This window comes from Bos indicus, chromosome 22, assembly GCF_029378745.1.
Source record: "Bos indicus isolate NIAB-ARS_2022 breed Sahiwal x Tharparkar chromosome 22, NIAB-ARS_B.indTharparkar_mat_pri_1.0, whole genome shotgun sequence".
In the NCBI taxonomy this organism is placed as follows: domain Eukaryota; kingdom Metazoa; phylum Chordata; class Mammalia; order Artiodactyla; family Bovidae; genus Bos; species Bos indicus.
Genome location: NC_091781.1, coordinates 6,255,036 through 6,276,021, shown reverse-complemented (window position 1 = coordinate 6,276,021; position 20,986 = coordinate 6,255,036). Strand labels below are relative to the sequence as shown.

Genomic DNA, 20,986 nt, shown 5'->3' with positions numbered 1-20,986 from the left:
TTACTATGTCTCATAACTTATGAGTGGCAGGGCACAGATTCGAACCCGGGCCACTGACTTAAGAAAATGCGGTCTTGACCACCCCGCACCCTGCCCGCTGTCCTGTGGTATCCAGTTCCCCTGCTGCTCTTCTGGGTGGTGCAGCAATGGCGGGAAGCCTCAGGCGGTCCCTGATTCTCTTATGAGCTCCCCAGACTAGACTCTGTCTGGCTTATTGCTTGGTTTCCCTGGCTGGAAGCACTCTTTCCAGGGCTGCTTCTCCGTTTGCAATCACATTTCTCCTTCATGCCCGTGTGGGCCAGTAAATACACAGAAAATGTCTGTGTGTCCCTTCCACCAATGCTTGGGAGCCCAGGGATCCAAGGAAGAAAGCTGGGAAAACCAGGAGGTTGGTAGATTTCAGAAAACCTGAGTACGTGTGCAGTCTTGGCCACGGTCTGAGTATCTTTGTGTTCGCGGTCTGAATGCACATTCTCTGCTACCTGTTCCCTCTTTGGCCTCACCCCCATTTTTCATGCAGGCACCCCAGTGACCTGGTGCTACTGGCTAAGAGAGGGGACACGTGGGGTGACTCTTCCTAGGTTAGGGTGAATCGTATTCCCAGGTAGAAGTGGTGACTCTTGCCTCAGAATTTTCTGCAGATGGCACACTCAGCATTTCTCATCAGCCCCGCTGAAGTCAGTATTCGGAGCAAAACCCTGACATGTGGTACCTCAGGCTTTGAAAATATTTTATTTTAAATTAGTAGCAGGGAGGGGTGTGTATGCCACCTAAATGTGATTCTTTTTTAAAAAAATTTGGCCGTGCCACACGCTTTACAGGATCTTAGTTCCCGAGCTCGGGATCCAGCCCGCATCCTCAGCGGGAAAGCATGGAGTCCTCACTGCTGGGCAGCCAGGGAGTTCCCTAAGTGTAATTTTCAAACACAACCTGAACATTTTCAAGAGGCCACTTAAAAAAAAATTTTTTTTAATTTTATATTAGAGTTTTGCCAAGTCACAATGTTGTGTGATAGTTTCAGGTGGACAAAAAGGGGCTCAACCACATATATACACGTATCCATTCTCCACCACGGAGAAGGCAATGGCACCCCACTCCAGTACCCTTGCCTGGAAAATCCCATGGACGGAGGAGCCTGGTCGGCTGCAGTCCATGGGGTCGCTAAGAGTCGGACACGACTGAGCGACTTCACTTTCACTTTTCACTTTCATGCATTGGAGAAGGAAATGGCAGCCCACTCCAGTGTTCTTGCCTGGAGAATCCCAGGGACGGGGGTGCCTGGTGGCTGCCGTCTATGGGGTCGCACAGAGTCAGAAACGACTGAAGTGACTTAGCATTCTCCCCCAAACTCCCCTCCCAGCCAGGCTGCCGCTTGACATTGAGCCGAGCTCCAGTAGGCTGGCCTGTCATAAAGGGCCCGCTTGTTTGTAGGGGAGGCAGTTGTTGCTTCTTCTTCTGCCTTTTCCTCCCAGTTCCGGATGCCCTATGGGATTTACCAGGAGACTTTTTTTTTGGCTCCTGTTTGCCCTCAGGAGGAGGCATGGGTATGAATTAAACCGTGAGAAACACACAGTGAATGGGAAATTAAAGGTTTTTCGCCTCAAATTTACTGCTTGTGAATTCAGATGACAGCCATTAGATAATAAATATAGGGTTAGCCATCCACAGCAGAATTCCTTGGCTCCCGGGTGACTTTCCTGATTTATTGCTGTCTATGGGACAGTCTTTCAGGCAGCGAGAGGCCTTCCTTTCTGATTTCTGATGGATTCTCATTCTACTCAGAATCTACAAGTATGGTTCTCCTTACAGTCTTGCTGACCATATAGATTCTCCAGTAAGTATTTAATTACATCTTGGACTTCATCACGACTTTGATCCTAAAGAAAATAAGGAGCAGGTCAATGACTGCTTACAATTTTGTGCTAAGCGACTTCTTAACATTTTAAAAATCGATAATGCTACCATCGATCAACTCTTAAGGGCTGTAAGGAAAGAAATGAACTGTGGCCACACGGCTCCTGCACGGCAACCCCTGTGCTAAGCGTTTTTTGTACCTGAGCTAATTCAACTTTCATGATGGCTCTTAAGGGTAAATATTATGATGCCTTTTTTAAAGATTAGGAAATTGTTGCTTAATAAGAAAACTCGAATAACTCACCTGAGGTCACACAGCTTGAAGCTGGTAGTGCTAGGATTGGAGGTGGGGGTGAAACCTGGCTGTCTGGCTTCAAAGCCTGTTGAAAAATCTGCCTTTTCTTGGGTTGGAATAAGGCTCCCAAACAATCAAAATGTATTTCAGTGGATTAGGCAAATTTGCTGTTGTTGAAGGATTGAAGAGGGTGTTCCCTGGCGGTCCAGTGGTTAAAACTCTGTGCTTCCATTGCAGGGGCACAGGTTCTATCCCTGGTCAGGGAACTAAAATCCCACATACTGTGCAGGACACACACACACACACACACACATGCATACAAACATGTATTATATACAAACAAAAAAAGTGTTAAAGACATAGCTTCTTTCTTCCTCTTCACTCCAAGGGAAAAGATTGAAGTTGAAAGTAGATGACTATTGAATTTCAGTATAATCAAAGTGTATTTAATTCTCAGACCAGAGATTTCTCCAGTTACCTGTTTATAAGGTAACTTGAAAGCAATACAGTGCTTCCCAAGTTTATCTGTCTTACTAATTCTGTCCAAGCTCAAATCCAGAGAAATGCGTGTGCTACCATGGTACTGCATGCTGACATAGAATTCTAGTTTCTACCCTGGCTCCTACGCAGCTCCCCACCCTCTTGGAGATTTGTAAAATGATGAATAATCAACTTTGGGGGAGGGGTAGCTGCCTTACAGTGTTAGTTTCTGGTGTACAGTGAAGTGAATCCGCTGTATGTATACATGTATCCCCTCCTTGAGCATCCCTCCCACCCCATCCCCTCTGGGTCATCACAGAGCTGAGCTGAGCTGCCCATGCTGTATAGCAGCTTCCCCCTAGCTGCCTATTTTACACATGGTAGTGTGTGTATGTCAATCCCAGTTCATCCCACAGCCTACCAGTCTGTTCTCTACATCTGCATTTCTATTCCTGCCCTGCACATAGGTTCATTTGTACCATTTTTCTAGATATATATATATATGTGTGTGTTACTATGCAACGTTTGTTTTTCTATTTCTCACGTCATTCTGTATGACAGACTCTAGGTCCATCCATGTCTCTGCAAATGACTCAAGTTTGTTCCTTTTTATGGCTGAGAAATATTCCATTGTGTATGTATGTATCGCATCTTCTCAAGTCATCTCTTGATGGACATCTAGGTTGCTGTCATATTCTAGCTACTGTGAATAGTGCTGCAGTGGCCGTTGGAGTACCTGTGTTTGTTTGTTTGTTTTTTAAGCCCTGGGACATCTAGGTTGCTGTCATGTTCTAGCTACTGTGAATAGTGCTGCAGTGGCCGTTGGAGTACCTGTGTTTGTTTGTTTGTTTTTTAAGCCCTTGGGACTACCCAAGGCTGCAGACTTTGAACTTCCTGTCTGGATTGCTTTGTACACCACACGTGTCTCTCTGTCTCTCCCAATTCTACTCAAGCTTCAAGTCCTTTGCCCTCAGAACAGCCTCCTGTGATGAAGTCAGTTCACCTTGATCATGCTTTTCCTCACTCTGGCATTTTCTGGTTGTATTGCCAAATGAGCACTTTGTCATGTCTTCCTTTCTGTGTGTGTGTGTCTGTCTGTCTTGCTGTCTCTGGGTCTTTGCTCCTCTATCCCCCGTAACAGTATAAGCATCTGTGCTGAAAAACGGCCTCATCCATCTTATGTTTTCCTCCACATCACATTTCAGATATTTTCCTTGGTGCACAGTAGGTATTCAGTAAATATTTGATAATTGAAATAGAGAAAATGGCACAAATCTGCCAGTTTTTCTCGAGCTGCCTTTTTTCCTCGAGCTGAAATGAAGTACAGAAACATCTAGAATACAGATTTTTTAATGTAGAATTTAGAAAATCCATTCACTATAATCCATTCACATGGCTCAGAATGAAAGAATCTCTCTCCCTCTCTGTTCACACTCTTATTCACATCTCCTCCGTGGAATAAGCAGCCACTTGGAGTTCAGCGTGTATCCTTCTAGATGATTTTTGTGTTTTAAACAATGATAAAAATACTCATTTTCCACATTTTAACACAGAACTTTGCATACTATAGCACAGTTAGGCACCTTGCCTTTTTCACTTAACTACATAGCTTAGAGGGTTCTTTTCCCAAACCAGTTCACGAAGGCCTTTCTTCTAATCCTCTTAGCCTCCTGGTAGTGTTCCGTCATGGAGGTGTGCCGTGTCTCGTTAACCTATCGCATATGGAGGGACCTTTAGGTGGCTTCCGATCCTTTCCATTAAACACTCGGCTTTGGTGCCATTATGCCTGGGTGCAGGTGTGTGGAAGAGACGTTCTCCAATAGGATGTTGCTGGGTCACGGGGAAGTGCCCTTGTAACTGGGGCAGGGCCTGTTGGATTGCTCCCCTCAGGGTGTCTGTCACTTGACAGTCCTGCATCACTGTCTCTCCATGGTCTGTCAGCAGACTGCATACTGATTCTTTCGGGTTTTTACAATCTGATGGGTAAAAGATGGTATATCTAAATGTGGTTTGAATTTACATTTATCATATGAATACAGTTGAACACCTTTTCTTATGGCTTAAGGGCCATTTATGGGTTTTTTTTTGTGAACTATCTATTCATATCTTGCCCTATTAGAATACTGTGCTCAGTCACATCAATTCCTAGAAATTCTTCTCCTACTTACAAATTAGAATGATGAACCATTTGTGAAGCTAGTTGAAAATATTTTTTCTGGTTTATCGGTTGACTCTGTTGGTGGCAGGAGTGGGTTTTTGAAATTTGTTTCCTGTGCAGAGGGCTTCCCTGGTAGCTCAGCTGGTAAAGAATCCGCCTGCAATGCAGGAGACCCTGGTTCGATTCCTGGGTTGGGAAGATCTGCTGGAGAAGGGATAGGCTATGCACTCTAGTATTCTTGAACTTGCCTGGTGGCTCAGCTGGTAAAGAATCTGCCTGCAATGTGGGAGATCCAGGTTCAATCCCTGGATTGGGAAGATCCCCTGGAGAAGGGGAAGGCTACCCACTCCAGTACTGTGGCCTGGAGATTCCTTGGACTGTATAGTCCATGGGGTTCACAAAGATCAGACACAACTGAGTGACTTTTACTTTTCCCCGTGTATAAGTTTTCAATTTTTAGGTCATTAAATTTATTGAGTTTTTCTGTTATGACCTTTGGATTTGTTTTCTTTCTTTCTTTTTTCTTAGTCTTTGATCTGTTTGGGGTCTGTGATCTGAGAGATAAATCTGTTTTTCAGTTGGCTGCCCAGTTAGCCCAACACATTATTGAAAAATGTATTGCCACTGAGTTGAGATGCTGTCCTTATACCCAGTTACTGTTTGTATGATAAGTCACAATAGGATGAAATACCAGCAGTGCACGGACAAATGGGGATTAATTGGTGGATAACTTAGTTCATTCTTAGTACTCATGCAGCAAACATGTGTTAAGTACTTAATGAATTAAACAATCATGATGTGCCGGGTCTTGGGGGTACAAAGATGAGTTCGAAAGAATCTCATATAGTTTAGCTGGATAATAAACATAGCCTCAGTGTAGTAGAATAGGAGGGTGGAGAGGCTAAGACAGACAGGGAATGCTTCACAGAACACTGAGCACTCAGCTGGCTTTACCACAGGAGGGGAGGGTATTAGGAAGAGGAACACAGACCCCTGAGAGCCTGTGGTGTCTGAAGGCCTTGGAGTAGCTCTCCATAGCCATAGTTTGGGGCAGGAGACCCTGCTAGAAGGGAGACCAGAAGCATAGTTAATGGGGATGGCCTCTCCGGCCTGAGAGAGTGTAAGATGAAAGCATGCACCCCCAGGCCCTCATCTCCTTTGAAGATGAAGGGGAAAGCCGGAGAGGCCCAGCATAGATGGAAGGCAATGCCTGGCTGTGTTCTGCAGGCCGGTTGTTGAGTTTTGACACGTGTTGCTTCTTCTAGACGACTCCAAGCTCCCGAAGCCGAAGTCTCACTTTGCTCCCCCATGGAACGTCCAATTCTGCATCTCCCTCTAGCCAGAGACACCTCAGCGCGGGAGCCCCTGGTGTCGTCACAATCACGCATCACAAGTCGCCTGCTGCTGCCCGAAGAGCCAAGAGTCAGTATTCCGGCCAACTTCACGAAGTCAGAGAGGTAGGCCTCATTCTCCCTGTAGGTGGAGTTGTCTGTGGAAGGTGAGGGCTGCGATGTCGCTCCCCAGCCCCTTTTCTTTAGCGCCGTCTTGATGGATGGAGAGAGAGGACCAGAAGCAAACCTCCCAGAGAGAGCCATCATGATTCCTCCTGGTTTAAAAAAAAAAAAAAATTATTTCTGTTTCATGGGTTAAGTGAGTTGTCAGGAGACCTCTGCTACCCAAGCTCAGAAAGCAGGGGACACAAGCCCATAGAAACTTGAGGGAGGTGGAAGGGCTGTCCAGGGAAGTCTCCAGCTCATAACAAAGGGAAAGAACATAAAGTGGATCATCAGGAAATAATTGAGGGCGTTTTGAAATTCAGAAAACGTGGGACCTAAAGCTGATTTCCCCTTTTCTCCTTCACTTTATGAGGTGCTTATCCTCCCACACACTTCGAGGGGGTGTGAGCCAGTGAAAAGAATTCTGTCCTTGGAGGCAGAAGACTGTTGCCTTAAAGCTTGGAACCCACATTTCTGCATCTGCAAAATGGAAATGGCACAGACCCTCCCAGCCTCTCAAGGGATCACATGTGATAATGTACATGAAAGCCCTTCTGCTGAGAGTCCCTTAGGGGTTATGTTTTGTTTTTACTTTTGATTGGCTGGAAGTCATCAGTTTGGGGCTCCCAGGGTCTTTGGTGTTCATATCATCCTCTGCAACTATTACTGAGAACCGACAGTATAAAATAAATGATCATGGTCTTGGTTTTCTTTTTCTTTATTTTTAAATTTTTCATTTATTTATTTGGCTGCCCCGGATCCCAGTTGTGGTGTGTGGAATCTTCTTTAGTTTTGGCATGCAGCGTCTAGTTCTCTCACTAGGGATTGGACCCTGGGCCCCTGCGTCGGGAGCACAAAGTCTTAGCTACTGGGCCAGCAGGGAAGCCCTGTGGTCTCGCCTGTCTAACTTGTGTTGAGTACTGAGGCTTTTTGCTCTGCAGCTATCTCATGTGGAGACCAGCTGGTCCTTTTTGAGAAGCAGCCGAGTCCTCACTGTGTCAAGCAAGAGAATGGGGCTCCCAGAATAGGTCTGGGTGCTGTCTGAATTAGCATGCCTCTTGCTTTATTTTTTAAGTGTCATAAGCCAAGGAGTGCTATGTCAGCTGGCTGTCTTGTTCTAATTCTGACCCAGAACAGAAAATCTGAAATCTTCTGACTCAAGTCTATAGGTGCATATGAAAGACATTTTTGGATAGATTTACACATGCATATACTTTTTATCAGAGAAGGCAATGGCAACCCACTCCAGTACTCTTGCCTGGAAAATCCCATGGACGGAGGAGCCTGGTAGGCTGCAGTCCATGGGGTCGCTAAGAGTCAGACACCACTGAGCAACTTCACTTTCACTTTTCACTTTCATGCATTGGACAAGGAAATGGCAACCCACTCCAGTGTTCTTGCCAGGAGAATCCCAGGGACAGGGGAGCCTGGTGGGCTGCCATCTCTGGGGTTGCATAGAGTTGGACACAACTGAAGCGACTTAGCAGCAGCAGCAGTAGCATACTTTTTACTGCCTAATAAGGAGAAGGTACAGAGTCAGATGCACCCTTTGAAACAGTCACCCTGATGTGGGGGAAAAAAAGTATCTATGAGCTTAACTTTGCTACCTTGGATGAAATAAGGAATCATTTGCTGCACTTGTGTATATGGCTCTTCATTTACAGCACATTTTCAAAAAGCTCTATTAGGGAAAACCTTGTATGTACACGAAGCAGAATAGAATAATGGTCCCCACCACCCAACTCAAATAATTTCAATCCTCTTTTGTTCTTGTTTGATCTCTTTCCCTCAACACTATTTTTGGCTTGATTATTTTAAGGGAATTTTAAATATTTTATTACTGCCAATAAATGTTTCAATATTTATCCAGTGGGTAAGGACTTAAAAAGAAAGTATAACCACAATACCATCAGGTTGCTTTTATGTAAACCTCATTGAAGCTGTTTTTTGCAAGTAATTTAGAGACTTGAACCCTAAGAAGAAAAGAAAAAGCAAGTTTGTAGTATCTTGAGAATTCTTTTAAATGTGCAGTAATGAATATTGGATAGACTTATTGATAGGAGTCCTGGTACATATGAAAAAAGGGAGGTGCTTGTGTTTCGTGGCCACAGGACTGGAAAAGGTCAGTTTTCATTCCAATCCCAAAGAAAGGCAATGCCAAAGAATGCTCAAACTACCACACAATTGCACTCATCTCACACGCTAGTGAAGTAATGCTCAAATTTCTCCAAGCCAGGCTTCAGCAATACATGAACCGTGAACTTCCTGATAGTCAAGCTGGTTTTAGGAAAGGCAGAGGAACCAGAGATCAAATTGCCAACATCCGCTGGATCATGGAAAAGGCAAGAGAGTTCCAGAAAAACATCTATTTCTGCTTTATTGACTATGCCAAAGCCTTTGACTGTGTGGATCACAATAAACTGTGGAAAATTCTGAAAGAGATGGGAATACCAGACCACCTGATCTGCCTCTTGAGAAATGTATATGCAGGTCAGGAAGCAACAGTTAGAACTGGACATGGAACAACAGACTGGTTCCAAATAGGAAAAGGAGTACATCAAGGCTGTATATTGTCACCCTGCTTATTTTAACTTCTATGCAGAGTACATGATGAGAAACGCTGGACTGGAAGAAACACAAACTGGAATCAAGATTGCCGGGAGAAATATCAATAACCTCAGATATTCAGATGACACCACTCTTATGGCAGAAAGTGAAGAGGAACTCAAAAGCCTCTTGATGAAAGTGAAAGTGGAGAGTGAAAAAGCTCAACATTCAGAAAACGAAGATCATGGCATCCGGTCCCATCACTTCATAGATTGGGAAATAGATGGGGAAACAGTGGAAACAGTGTCAGACTTTATTTTTTTGGGCTCCAAAATCACTGCAGATGGTGATTGCAGCCATGAAATTAAAAGACTCTTACTCCTTGGAAGGAAAGTTATGACCAACCTAGATAGCATATTGAAAAGCAGAGACATTACTTTGCCAACAAAGGTCCATCTAGTCAAGGCTATGGTTTTTCCAGTGGTCATGTATGGATGTGAGAGTTGGACTGTGAAGAAGGCTGAGTGCTGAAGAATTGATGCTTTTGAACTGTGGTGTTGGAGAAGACTCTTGAGAGTCCCTTGGACTGCAAGGAGATCCAACCAGTCCATTCTGAAGGAGATCAGCCCTGGGATTTCTTTGGAAGGAATGATGCTAAAGCTGAAACTCCAGTACTTTGGCCACCTCATGTGAAGAGTTGACTCACTGGAAAAGACTCTGATGCTGGGAGGGATTGGGGGCAGGAGGAGAAGGGGACGCCAGAGGATGAGATGGCTGGATGGCATCACTGACTCAATGGATGTGAGTCTGAGTGAACTCCGGGAGTTAGTGATGGACAGGGAGGCCTGGCATGCTGTGATTCATGGGGTCGCAAAGAGTCGGACACGACTGAGCAACTGAACTGAACTGAACTGAGCCAAAATAAAAGTTAGGGTATTTGGCTTAATTACTAGTAGCATTTGCTTCAGTATAATGCCAAAATCTTCTCTACATCCATTTTTAGAAATTCAAGCTTTTAAAAGGATAAAAGTATGTGCTTTGGCTATGTGTATATAGAAATATTTAATCGTATGAAGTATATAATGCAAAAGAAGTCTAAAGATCAGAATAACTCATAAACCTACCTCCCTTCACATAAGCACTGTTAATCTTTCAATGAATTTATTCCTTTTTTTTAAACACTTTATTTTGTGAGATTCCAAAGTCAGCCATACCCATTTTCTTTTCTTAGCTTTTATTTTACTTTATTTTTTAAATTGAAGTAGTTTCAGGTGAATTTACTTCTTTTTTAATATATAAGCTAAATATGTGTTAGTCACTCAGTTGTGTCCAAGATACAAATTCTAAAGTATAAAATTCTAAGTAAAAATTCTGAAGTATAACCTCAACTTTGTAAATGACTATATATATATGCTGCTTTTTCAATGGAGGGAAATTATTGAAATTTACTAGGGAGTTTCATTATACGGAAGATAGATAGGTGACATGCCTCCATAGCTGTTTTGATTTGGTGGTTGTACTTCTGGGCAACAACCAGGTATCTTCTCCAGGTGATTGTTTTTACATCTGTGATGACCTTTCTTGCTGAATATTCATTCTGAGCCAGCTTGTTGAGACTGGCAATAAAACACTGGCAATTGAGGGTTAGAGGGTGGCAGACACCTAAGAAGGAGATGGAAGTTTTGATTCTCAGATTTCATGCCCAGCTTTCCTCCTGATTGGAGATGGGTAACTGTCATGTGACATCTGTCCTTTCATGATATGGGCCAGTCCACCTTGGGAACTGAGAACATTTCACTCTGACCAGAAAGTTCTGCAGTTTTAAAAGTCTGTTAATCTCAAAGTATAAAGGTGCCTCGGCTTTTGGATTCCACTGTATTTATTCATAAAATAACTAGAAGAAAATGGAATAGCATTTTTAACCCAGCTGTACCAGGAAGATAAACTTATAGCCACTGAGGCAAGCCAGAAAATCATCGTCCACAAGACAGATGGGCCCGAATAGCTAAAGAACAAAAGAAAAATAGCCCAGCCAGAAGCAACAGAATAAGTATTAAATGGAATGCCACAACATGGGTAAAAATAAAGGGACAGTGTAAAAGATTAAATGGTTTTCATCCAAAATACTGAGATCCCAAAGATCAGTACACAAAGTTCTCTCTGGAAGTGGTGAGGAGAGATGAAGATAGAAAATCCGAGACATGACATCATTGTGGAGAACAGGGATATCCTCCTCAGCAGTTCAGCGAATGGAAATCCAGTTTATTTTGTCTGCAAGATTACTCGAAATAATTATAGGTTACGGTGGTAAGAAATATTGGTAATATTGCATATTTTCTTTTTTGCTACAGTTTGGTGATAAATAAGAACAACTAAGCACAAAGAAGCTGTTTGTTGCCACTGACCCATAAATTCCCTGCTGGGAACTGTATTCTGAGGAAATAACTCATAGAACTGGGGGTAGAAGAGGAAAGTTAATTTGGGTTAAGCTGTTGATACTAGTAAAGTGACAGATTCAACACACAGCATTCCAGGAATGACTGAAGAAACAATAATACACTTAACACTCTGAATTGCTATATAGCAATTTAAGATAAAAGTCACATTAGTATCATTTCCACTTGGACATGTGTATATAAAATGAGACAATCAGGATAGACAATAATGTACAGACATGGCTCCTAGGTTCATCTTTTTATGGGGGGGGGGCTGCTCCCTGTGGCATGTGGGATCTTAGTTCCCTGACCACGGATCTAACCCATGCCACTGCATTGGAAGCATCAAACCTTAACCACTGAACCGCCAGGAACTGTGAACTTGCTTATTCAGTTCATGCCTCCACTCATTCTTCAGGGATTAACTGGGCATCTCTTATGTTGGAGAAGAAAATGGCAGCCCACTCTGGTACTCATGCTTGGAAAATCCTGTGGATGGAGGAGCCTGGCAGGCTACAGTCCATGGGGTCGCAAAGAGTTGGACACAGCTGAGCGACTTCATTTCATTTTCATTTCATTTATGTGCCGGGCATTGGATTTTTAAGCTGAAAGCCATGTTTTATTCATCTTTGCATCTTCTAGCCCTAGCAGAAATAGGTGGGTGTGTCAGTTGGACACATTGATTTAAGGACCCATTTTCTAACAGAAGGCTTTAGAAATGGTATTGCGTAGGCATCGGGGGTTGCTTGGGTCACCGTACAAGGTGGTTGGTGATTGGTGGAGGGTTGAGTCAGGTGTTGACATGGTCTTCTCTGACTCTGAGGGCACTGCGGGGGGTACCTGGGGAACCATGCGACCGAGGGAAGAGCATTGAGAGGGTGAGCCTCTGGATGTGCCGCTGGAGTCTATTAAATAGACTCTAATATGTTCTTAAAAATCCATTTGTGCCTCCCGCTGTGTAAGCATTTTATGATTGACCTGTGTGGTATTCATTTGTATTCTACCTTTTATACTTTTAGTGCCTTTATAACAGGTTTTAAGGTGGTTCACATTTGTTTAAATGGGCACAAGTTCAGTTGGTACAAGTGCAGGGTGACTTTTATAAAATGCCTGTGTGCTAGACGCTGTCTGAGAGAACACATCTCTCATGCCTGTTTTAGTTACTTTTTTGGCTGCATTGGGTCTTTGTTGCTGCAGGGGCTATTTTCTAGTTGTGGATCGTGGGTTTCTCATTATGGTGGCTTCTCTTGTGGAGCACAGGCTCCAGGTGTGAGGGCTTCAGTGGTTGCAGCCCATGGACTTAGTTGCTCCATGGCATGTGGGATCTTCCTGGACCAGGGATTGAACCCATGTCCCCTGCATTGGCAGGCGGATTCTTAACTACTGGGCCACCAGGAAAGCCCCTCATACCTGTTTATACGTGTGTGTGTGTGTGTGTGTGTACACACCTGCATATGTGAATTGAAGAACAAGAAGTAGGAAAATCAGAGGTTTCTCCCTTTCCTAATTCTTCATTGCTGTTTCCCAGGAGTGGCTACTGAGGAAATGATCTGAATATCTGCACACATGAGAGCATGTGTGTGTTTGTGTCTCTGCTCAGAACTGTGTGTGTGTGTGGGCTGTTTGTGATCTCCAGCAGGTTTTATTTTCTTCCTTGACTTAGAGTTAAGAACATTCTCTAAAGAGAGTCCTTACTAAAATTTTTCTTTTAAGTCCAAATGTGGTAATCGGCCCAGACATAACAAATATTTGAGCAACAGAATAAGCTTTGTAGAGCCTGGTTTTTGTGGTTTTGACCAAATAATTTTTTTTTGTTGTGACATTTGAGACTTAAATACACCTAATTCAATAGATAGACTTTGGATTCTGTAGCTTGGTGAGAGAAAAACTCATGCTATGAAATTGTAGTGGATGTATGTGAGGCGTAAATTTAGATTTAATTAAGCCTTCAGTGATAAGTTATTGACCAATAGAAATTATCTTTGTCTTACACTTTTTTTTATTGTTAAATAGCTTGCTTCCAGCCACATACCCTTTTTATGAGAAGGCTTTGTGCTGCCCTGGTGTTTAATGGGTAGATAAACTGTATTGAAGTTGTGTCCTTTAATGTGGCCTTAAATATTAGTAAACCTTTCACAGAATATAATATGTGGAGCAGAGTGTGTTTATGTGGTTCCAGTGGTGTGTATTCATATATATATAGACACACATATTTCTTCATGTAATTGCACTATGTTTACTTAAAACATAAAAGGAAAAATGCTTTAATGAAGTGCCATCTTTACAAATGGTACTTTTGCAGCAAAAACAAAAATGAATAAACAGCCTTTGGCACATACCAGCCAAACAGGTCTGCAAGAGTTAAACAATCTTGGTTATTCTTTAGCTGTTACTGCTGACAAACACTTGTAGCTAGACTTGTTCTTCATAAAGCTAAACAAAGTTAATTACTTCTGACTTCATCTGAGTTATCCTCTGCATCTGGCGTTCCTCTCCTCCTGTACTCTTTTGTAGCAGTCTATGTTTTAAATGAACATCAGGGGCACATAACTTTGGGGACACCTGACCCAGTTACTGAGTTGCCTGAGGCCAGGTATGGCCGTTTTGAAACTTTGCAAAAGAAAAAAATGGAAGACCTTTATGAGGACATAAACCCTCTCCCTATTCCTGAGAGAGGGCTTCCCTGGCGGCTGAGTGGCAAAGAATCCACCTGCAATGCAGGAGTCATGGGTTCGATCGCTGGATTGGGAAGATCCCCTGGAGGAGAACATGCCAACCCACTCGAGTACTCTTGCCTGGAGAATCCCAGGGACGGAGGAGCCCGGTGGGCTACAGTCCATGGGGTCGCAAAGAGTCGGACACGACTGAGCGACTGAACACCTACAAAAATTCCTGAGAGGAGTGAGCACAGTTGTTGAGGAACTAGCCTGCTGTGTTTCCTCTTTGTCTAGTAAAAGGGATAAAGCTATTCTTCTCCGTTTCCTCCAGACTCTATTTCTGTTTGGGATCAATGGACAAGGAGCCAAGATTTTGGCAACAGTGCTGACTCAGTATTCTCTCTTCAGGATGGTTCGGTTTGATTCAGGTGTACACAGTTATAGCGAATGCCTGCTTAGAAACCTTGATTGATTTGGAGGAATCTGGAAGCAGGAGCTGTCAGCACCCCGAAGTATGTTATTAGTCAGTCCGTGTTGAGGTAGCACTCAGTGCTGGCAGCATTGAACACAGCCCGTCGCATCACCAGGGAAACCACATTTAGAGTTGTAAGTGCATTTTTCCTTTGTATGAATAGGATGATGATTTTTTTTAAAATCCCAAATTAATTCTCCTGTGTACTTTTTGAATCAGTGACAGCCAGTAACTCTTGCATGCATTGGAGTGGTGATTTGCAACCTCTCAAAGTAAGTCAGCCCCAGACTTCAGTTTTCAAAAAATGGTAACATGGACTTCCTTAATAGCAGTGATCCTCAAATATTTTTAAAGTAGCAGAATATTATTTTCAAGAAAAATAGTATAGATCCCCACTACATAAAAACAGTGCTTTATTAGTGCAGATTTACTAGAGAAGGTGGCACCGACATTTATTACAAAGCCTTGGAATCGTGAGTATTTATGACCACCACTGCAGTCTCTTTTTATCAGCTTCTGTATCTGTGCAGTTTGAAACAAACATTGGTGTGGTCTGTGGAACCCCTCGGACATCCTCTAAGAAACCAGTTTGAGAGATTTGGGCACTAGCAGCGTTTCAGGTGAATAATGCCAAAAGCAAAGTAGTGAGGGCCCATCCCCTGTCAACCCTTGACTTGCTGTCTCCCAAGCTGCTCCCCTGAGGGCAGGAATCTCTGCCCACTCAGGGCACCACTGGGGACAGCTGGAAGGAGGGTGGTGGGGATTGGGGGAGGAATTGGAGGAGGGGGCTGAGGGCAGAACTAACCACAGAAGGACTAACCACCTGGACTCCCAGCAAGCTCAGGGTGCGCACAGTTTTGCTCTTCACCTTAGGAATCCTGCACCCAACTGAAGGATAGGTTCTGGTCTTGCTGGTTACAGTTCTAATCCCTCTTTTCCCGCTTCTATCCCAACTTCTCCCAGAGTTCCTTCTTTGCCCTCAGTTGATTCTCTTGCTATGCTTTATCTTTCTTTCACTATTCTATTCTGTTCAGTTGCTTAGTTGTGTCCAACTCTTTTGTGACCCCATGGACTGCAGCATGCCAGGCTTCCCTGTCCATCACCAACTCCCGGAGCTTGCTCAAACTCATGTCCGTCAGGTTGGTGATACCACCCAACTATCTCATCCTCCATCATCCCCTTCTCCTCCTGCCTTCAATCTTTCCCAGCATCAGGCTTTTTTTCCAATGGGTTAGTTCTCCGCATCAGGTGGTCAAAGGATTAGAGTTTCAGCTTCAGCATCGGTCCTTCCAATGAACACCCAGGACTGATTTCATTTAGGATGGACTGGTTGGATCTCCTTGCAGTCCAAGGGACTCTCAAGAGTCTTCTCCAACACCACAGTTCAAAAGCATCAATTCTTCGGACTGTAACTTTCCTTATAGTCCAACTCTCACATCCATACACGACTACTGGAAAAACTATAGTTTTGACTAGACGGACTTTTGTCAGCAAAGTAATGTCTCTGCTTTTTAGCATGCTGTCTAGCTTGGTCATAGCTTCTCTTCCAAGGAGCCAGTGTCTTTGAATTTCATGGCTGCAGTCACCACCTGCAGTGATTTTGGAGCCCAAGAAAATAAAGTCTGTCACTGTTTCCGTTGTTTCCCATCTATTTGCCATGAAGTGGTGGGACTGGTTGCCATGATCTTCATTTTCTGAATGTTGAGTTTTAAGCCAGCTTTCTCACTCTTCTCTTTCACTTTCATCAAGAGGCTCTTTAGTTCCTCTTCACTTCTGCCATAAGGGTGGTGTCATCTGCATATCTGAGGTTATTGATATTTCTTTGGCAATCTTGATTCCAGCTTGTGTTTCATCCAATCTGGCATTTCTCATGATGTACTCTGCGTATAAGTTAAATAAGCAGGGTGACAATATACAGCCTTGACATACTGCTTTCCTGATTTGGAACCAGTCTGTTGTTCCATGTCTGGTTCTAACTGTTGCTTCTTGACCTGCCTAGAGATTTCTCAGGAGGCAGGTAAGGTGGTCTGGTATTCCCATCTTTTGAAGAATTTTCCAGTTTGTTGTAATCTACTCAGTCAATGGCTTTGGTGTAATCAATAAAGCAGAAGTAGATGTTTTTCTGGAATTGTCTTGCTTTTTTATATGATCCAACAGATGTTGACAATTTGATCTCTGATTCCTCTTCCTTTTCTAAATCCAGCTTGAACATTTGGAAGTTCTTGGTTCATGTACTGTTGAAGTCTGGCTTGGAGAATTTTGAGCATTACTTTGCTAGTGTGTGCTGCTGGTGCTAAGTCGCTTCAGTCATATCCAACTCTGTGCGACTCCACAGACAGCAGCCCACCAGGCTCCACCATCCCTGGGATTCTCCAGGCAAGAATACTGGAGTGGGTTGCCATTTCCTTCTCCAATGCATGAAAGTGAAAAGGGAAAGTGAACTCACTCAGTCGTGTCCGACTCTTAGCGACCCCATGGACTGCAGCCTACCAGGCTCCTCTGTCCATGGGATTTTCCAGGCAAGAGTACTGGAGTGGGGTGCCATTGTCTTCTCTGTGCTAGCATGTAAGATGAGTGCAATTGTGTCGTAGTTTGAGCATTCATTGGTGTTGCCCTTCTTTGGGATTGGAATGAAAACTGATGTTTTCCAGTCCTGTGGCCATTGCCAAGTTCTCCAAATTTGCTGGCATATTGAGTGCAGCACTTGAGCAGTGTCATCTTTTAGGATTTGAAATAGTTCAACTGGAATTCCATCACCTCCACTAGCTGTATTTTTAGTGATGCTTCCTAAGGCCCACTTGACTTCGCATTCCAGGATGTCTGGCTCTAGGTAGTGATCATGCCATCCTGGTTATCTGGGTCATGAAGATCTTTTTGTATGGTTCTTCTGTGTATTCTTGCCACCTCTTCTTAATATCTTCTGCTTCTGTTAGGTCCATACCATTTCTGTCCTTTATTGTGCCCATATTTACATGAAATCTTTCCTTGGTATCTCTAATTTTCTTGAGAAATTAGCCACTGACTTAATTATTTATTTATTGTCTGACTCCTTTTATGCATCTAGAGGGTTTTTTTCTTTTAAAGTGTGTTTTCCCCAGTTAAAGTTATTAACATGATGAGTTTTTAACGGTTGTGTTCTTTCTTTTTTATAACTTATTTTGACTTTGTTGGGTTTTCCCATTATGGCACGTGAGCTTAGTTTTCCATGCAGGATCTAGTTCCTCAGTCAGAGATTGAACCCTGAGCCCTGTGGTGGGAGCATGGAGCCTTATTCACTGGACCACCAGGGAAGTACCTGGAGGTTTACTTTTTTTTAAACCTCTTTATTCCTCAACCCTGAGCACAATACCTGGCACATAGTAGGTGGTCAGTAAAAATTGGAGTGACTGATTTTTCATAAAGGGGATCATAGCTGTTGGGTAACACTCCTCTGCAGACTTGGTTAAAAGCTTTTGGTGAGAAAGGAGTTTCTGGCCCTGTTGTTGCATATTTTGAGGAGAGTTATGGTTCCAAACAGAAGCAGTGGAGCTGTATTTACCATGGGCTGCTTTCTCCTATGCCCCAGACATGCATAGGTCTTTCTTTCCTTAGTTCCCGGTGCAGTTTATATCTGGCTATATTTTTAGCAAATTGTCTTTATGTTGTAATGGTCTTTAAAAGTCTCCCCACTTGTGTGTAAACTTCTTCCCCAAAGGCATGGGCTCATTAATAACATAGTGACTGTTGCATGAACAACACTATTTCATACTCATTGTAGTCTTACTCTGGGCCACATACTGTGCTCAGCTTCACCTGTGTGATCCTCAGGTCAGCCCTGCGAAGTAGATATTGTTGTCTGTCTTATAGATGAAAAACGGAGGCATTGAGAGGTCAAGGCAAAGACAAGGGGTATTCGTTAGCCAGGGTTCCACCAGGGAAACAGATCCAGTAGAAAATACACGTGAAGGGATCTTTGCAAAGAATTGGCTTCTGTGCAGTTGTGGGCCTGGTTCTCAGGCATTGGCTCAAGTAGCTCTCTACTCACAACACTGTTTTTTCAGAGAAGCCTCAGCTCTGCCCTTAAGGCCTCTTAGTGGAAGCAGGCCCACCCAGATTATCTAGGTAATCTCTCTCTCACTTCAAGTCAGCTGATTGTGAAGTGTCATCACCCTTACAGAAGACCTCACAGAAACATTTAGATGAGCAGTTGACTCACTGCCAAGTTGAGACACCACAAAGGCCACCACAAGAGGTCACACAGGTAATGAGTGGTTGATTCTGACCCAGGTGTCACTTCCTAAGTCGATAGTTGTGCAAAATGTGGGATTCCTGATTCATCAGTCGGTCCACACGGGAGACACTCACATTCTATACCTATATGAATAGTATATTGATTTCTCTGAGCAGCCTCCACCCTTGTCACTAGTGATTTTGAAATAAAAACAGGAGGTGGTTTGAGTGATGAATGATGACTAGCCTATTGAGTTTCATGCCATGTGACTACCATTCTGAACAAAGCTGTTAGACCAGCTGTCACTGGCTTGTCCTCTAGCCTGGCCATGGGACTTGCAGGCGGTCTTCAGTGGGAACAGAGATCAGATGCCCCTTTAGAGAGCGAATGGGAAGCCCAGAGATGCCGAGTGGTGGAGAAGTAGTAGTTAGTGGAGAAACAAACTGCCGTCAGCAGAGTGGACGCAGCTAAAGCAGAAGCTGGTGGACTCCCAGAGGTTGCCATTGTTTTAGAGTTCTCCAGGGAAACACAGCCAGTGGGGTGTGGGTGATGATGGGGGTGCAGGGGAAGGAAGGAGGTTTATTTTAAAGAAGTGGTTCTTATGAGTGTGGACACTGGCATGTCCAAAATCTTCAAGGTGGGCTGGCAGATCAGAGACCCAGGGTAGAGCCAGGGCCATGGCTCAAGTCTGAAGGCTGTGTACCGGCAGAATCTCCTCTTGATCGGGAAGGATCAGTCTTTAGCGCTATTCAGGCCATTGACTGATTGGATGAGACCTACCCACATTGTGGAGGGCAGTCTGCTCTGCTCAGAGTCAACCAACTTAAATGTTTATCTCATCCAAGTCCCTCACAGAAAAATCCAGAGTGTGTTTGCCCAAATATCTGGGCACTGTGGCTCAGCTGAGTTGACACATAAAATGAACTGTCACAAGGGCCCTAGACTGTCATACTCCCGCTGAAGTTTTCCTATGCTTGTCTGTGCTAAGGTCCCGGAGCCCATTTCTGGGAAGCTCACAGAACTTGACTGTCACCAGTCAGATCAGGCTCAGTTATTGCACTGACCGTGGGTCCAGCCGCTGGCTTCTGATGTGAGTGTGGAATGATGTATCAGCCCTGGTTCTTGTCCAGGGCCAAGATAGTCTAGGTGGTGGGCTAAACTAGTATGAAAATTATTAATTTAATCATATTAAAAAGCAGAGACATTACTTTGTCAACAAAGGTCTGTCTAGTCAAGGCTATGGCTTTTCCAATGGTCATGTATGGATGTGAGAGTTGGACTATAAAGAAAGCTGAGCGCCGAAGAATTGATGCTTTTGAACTGTGGTGTTGGAAAAGACTCTTGAGAGTCCATTGAACTGCAAGGAGATCCAACCAGTTCTTCCTAAAGGAGATCAGTCCTGGGTGTTCATTGGAAGGACTGATATTGAGGCTGAAACTCCAATACTTTGGCCACCTGATGTGAAGAGCTGACTCATTTGAAAAGACCCTGATGCTGGGAAAGATTGAGGGCATGAGGAGAAGGGGATGACAGAGGATGAGATGGTTGGATGGCATCACTGACTCAATGAACATGAGTTTGGATGGACTCCTGGAGTTGGTGATGGACAGGGAGGCCTGGTGTGCTGCGGTTCATGGGGTCACAAAGAGTCGGGCATGACTGAGCGACTGAACTGAACTGAACTGAATGGCAATAAGAATTCACCATAAGGTGAAGCCAGTGTAGGCTGACTCCCCTCCACATGGACCTTCAACCTCTGGGCTCTGCACATCACCGGTACCCATGGAAAAGTTACCCTAGATCATTAGATTGTTGCTGAGAAAAATTATATGAGTGGTGAGGGACCCTCTGTCTGTCTCTGATTCTCTGGCACACAGAAAATGCGTGGATCAGACATCTTTGAAGTGTTGCCCTCAGAAGGAAGCAGAATGGCTGATTATTTTATGTCGGAGCTCTGTGACAGAAAAGACTTGTGCCTGTTTTTACCCCAGGTGGCAATTTAATACAAGGAGCCTTCCTATGAGTGCCTCCAGCCCGCAAGATAATAACGTATTTTGGATATTGACAAAGAGGGAAGTTAGCCAAGTTCGCCCTTTGACTCTCAGACCATCCTTGAAACTTGTGCTTTACAGTCTGATTCTTTTGTGAAGGATGTTATTTTTCCCCTAGTGGCTCATAGTAGCGTTTCGGTATAAGACAGGGCTCCTTCGTCATTTAAAAGCCGGTCATCTCATTCTGTGAGCAGAGGAGCTGTGGTCACGCCTGTCTCCCACCCTCACTGGGTGCTTGGTCACTACAGACCTGCATGTAAATGACAAGATTCCCTTAAGTACTCACCTTCCTTAGCTGCCTCCCTGCAAGAACCATGATCATTTTCCATGC

The 20,986-nt window shown here is 43.9% G+C and overlaps 1 protein-coding gene across 6 annotated transcripts in view; it reads left to right on the top strand.

Moving 5' to 3' along the window:
• OSBPL10 (oxysterol binding protein like 10) overlaps positions 1-20,986 on the top strand; it is a 360,812-nt gene that overhangs the window by 155,491 nt on the left and 184,335 nt on the right. For all 6 annotated transcript variants that reach the window (XM_070777074.1, XM_070777075.1, XM_070777078.1 and 3 more), the window contains one exon: positions 6,053-6,244. In XM_070777074.1, the coding sequence (XP_070633175.1) occupies positions 6,053-6,244 (192 nt within the window). The remainder of the gene's footprint in view (positions 1-6,052; positions 6,245-20,986) is intronic.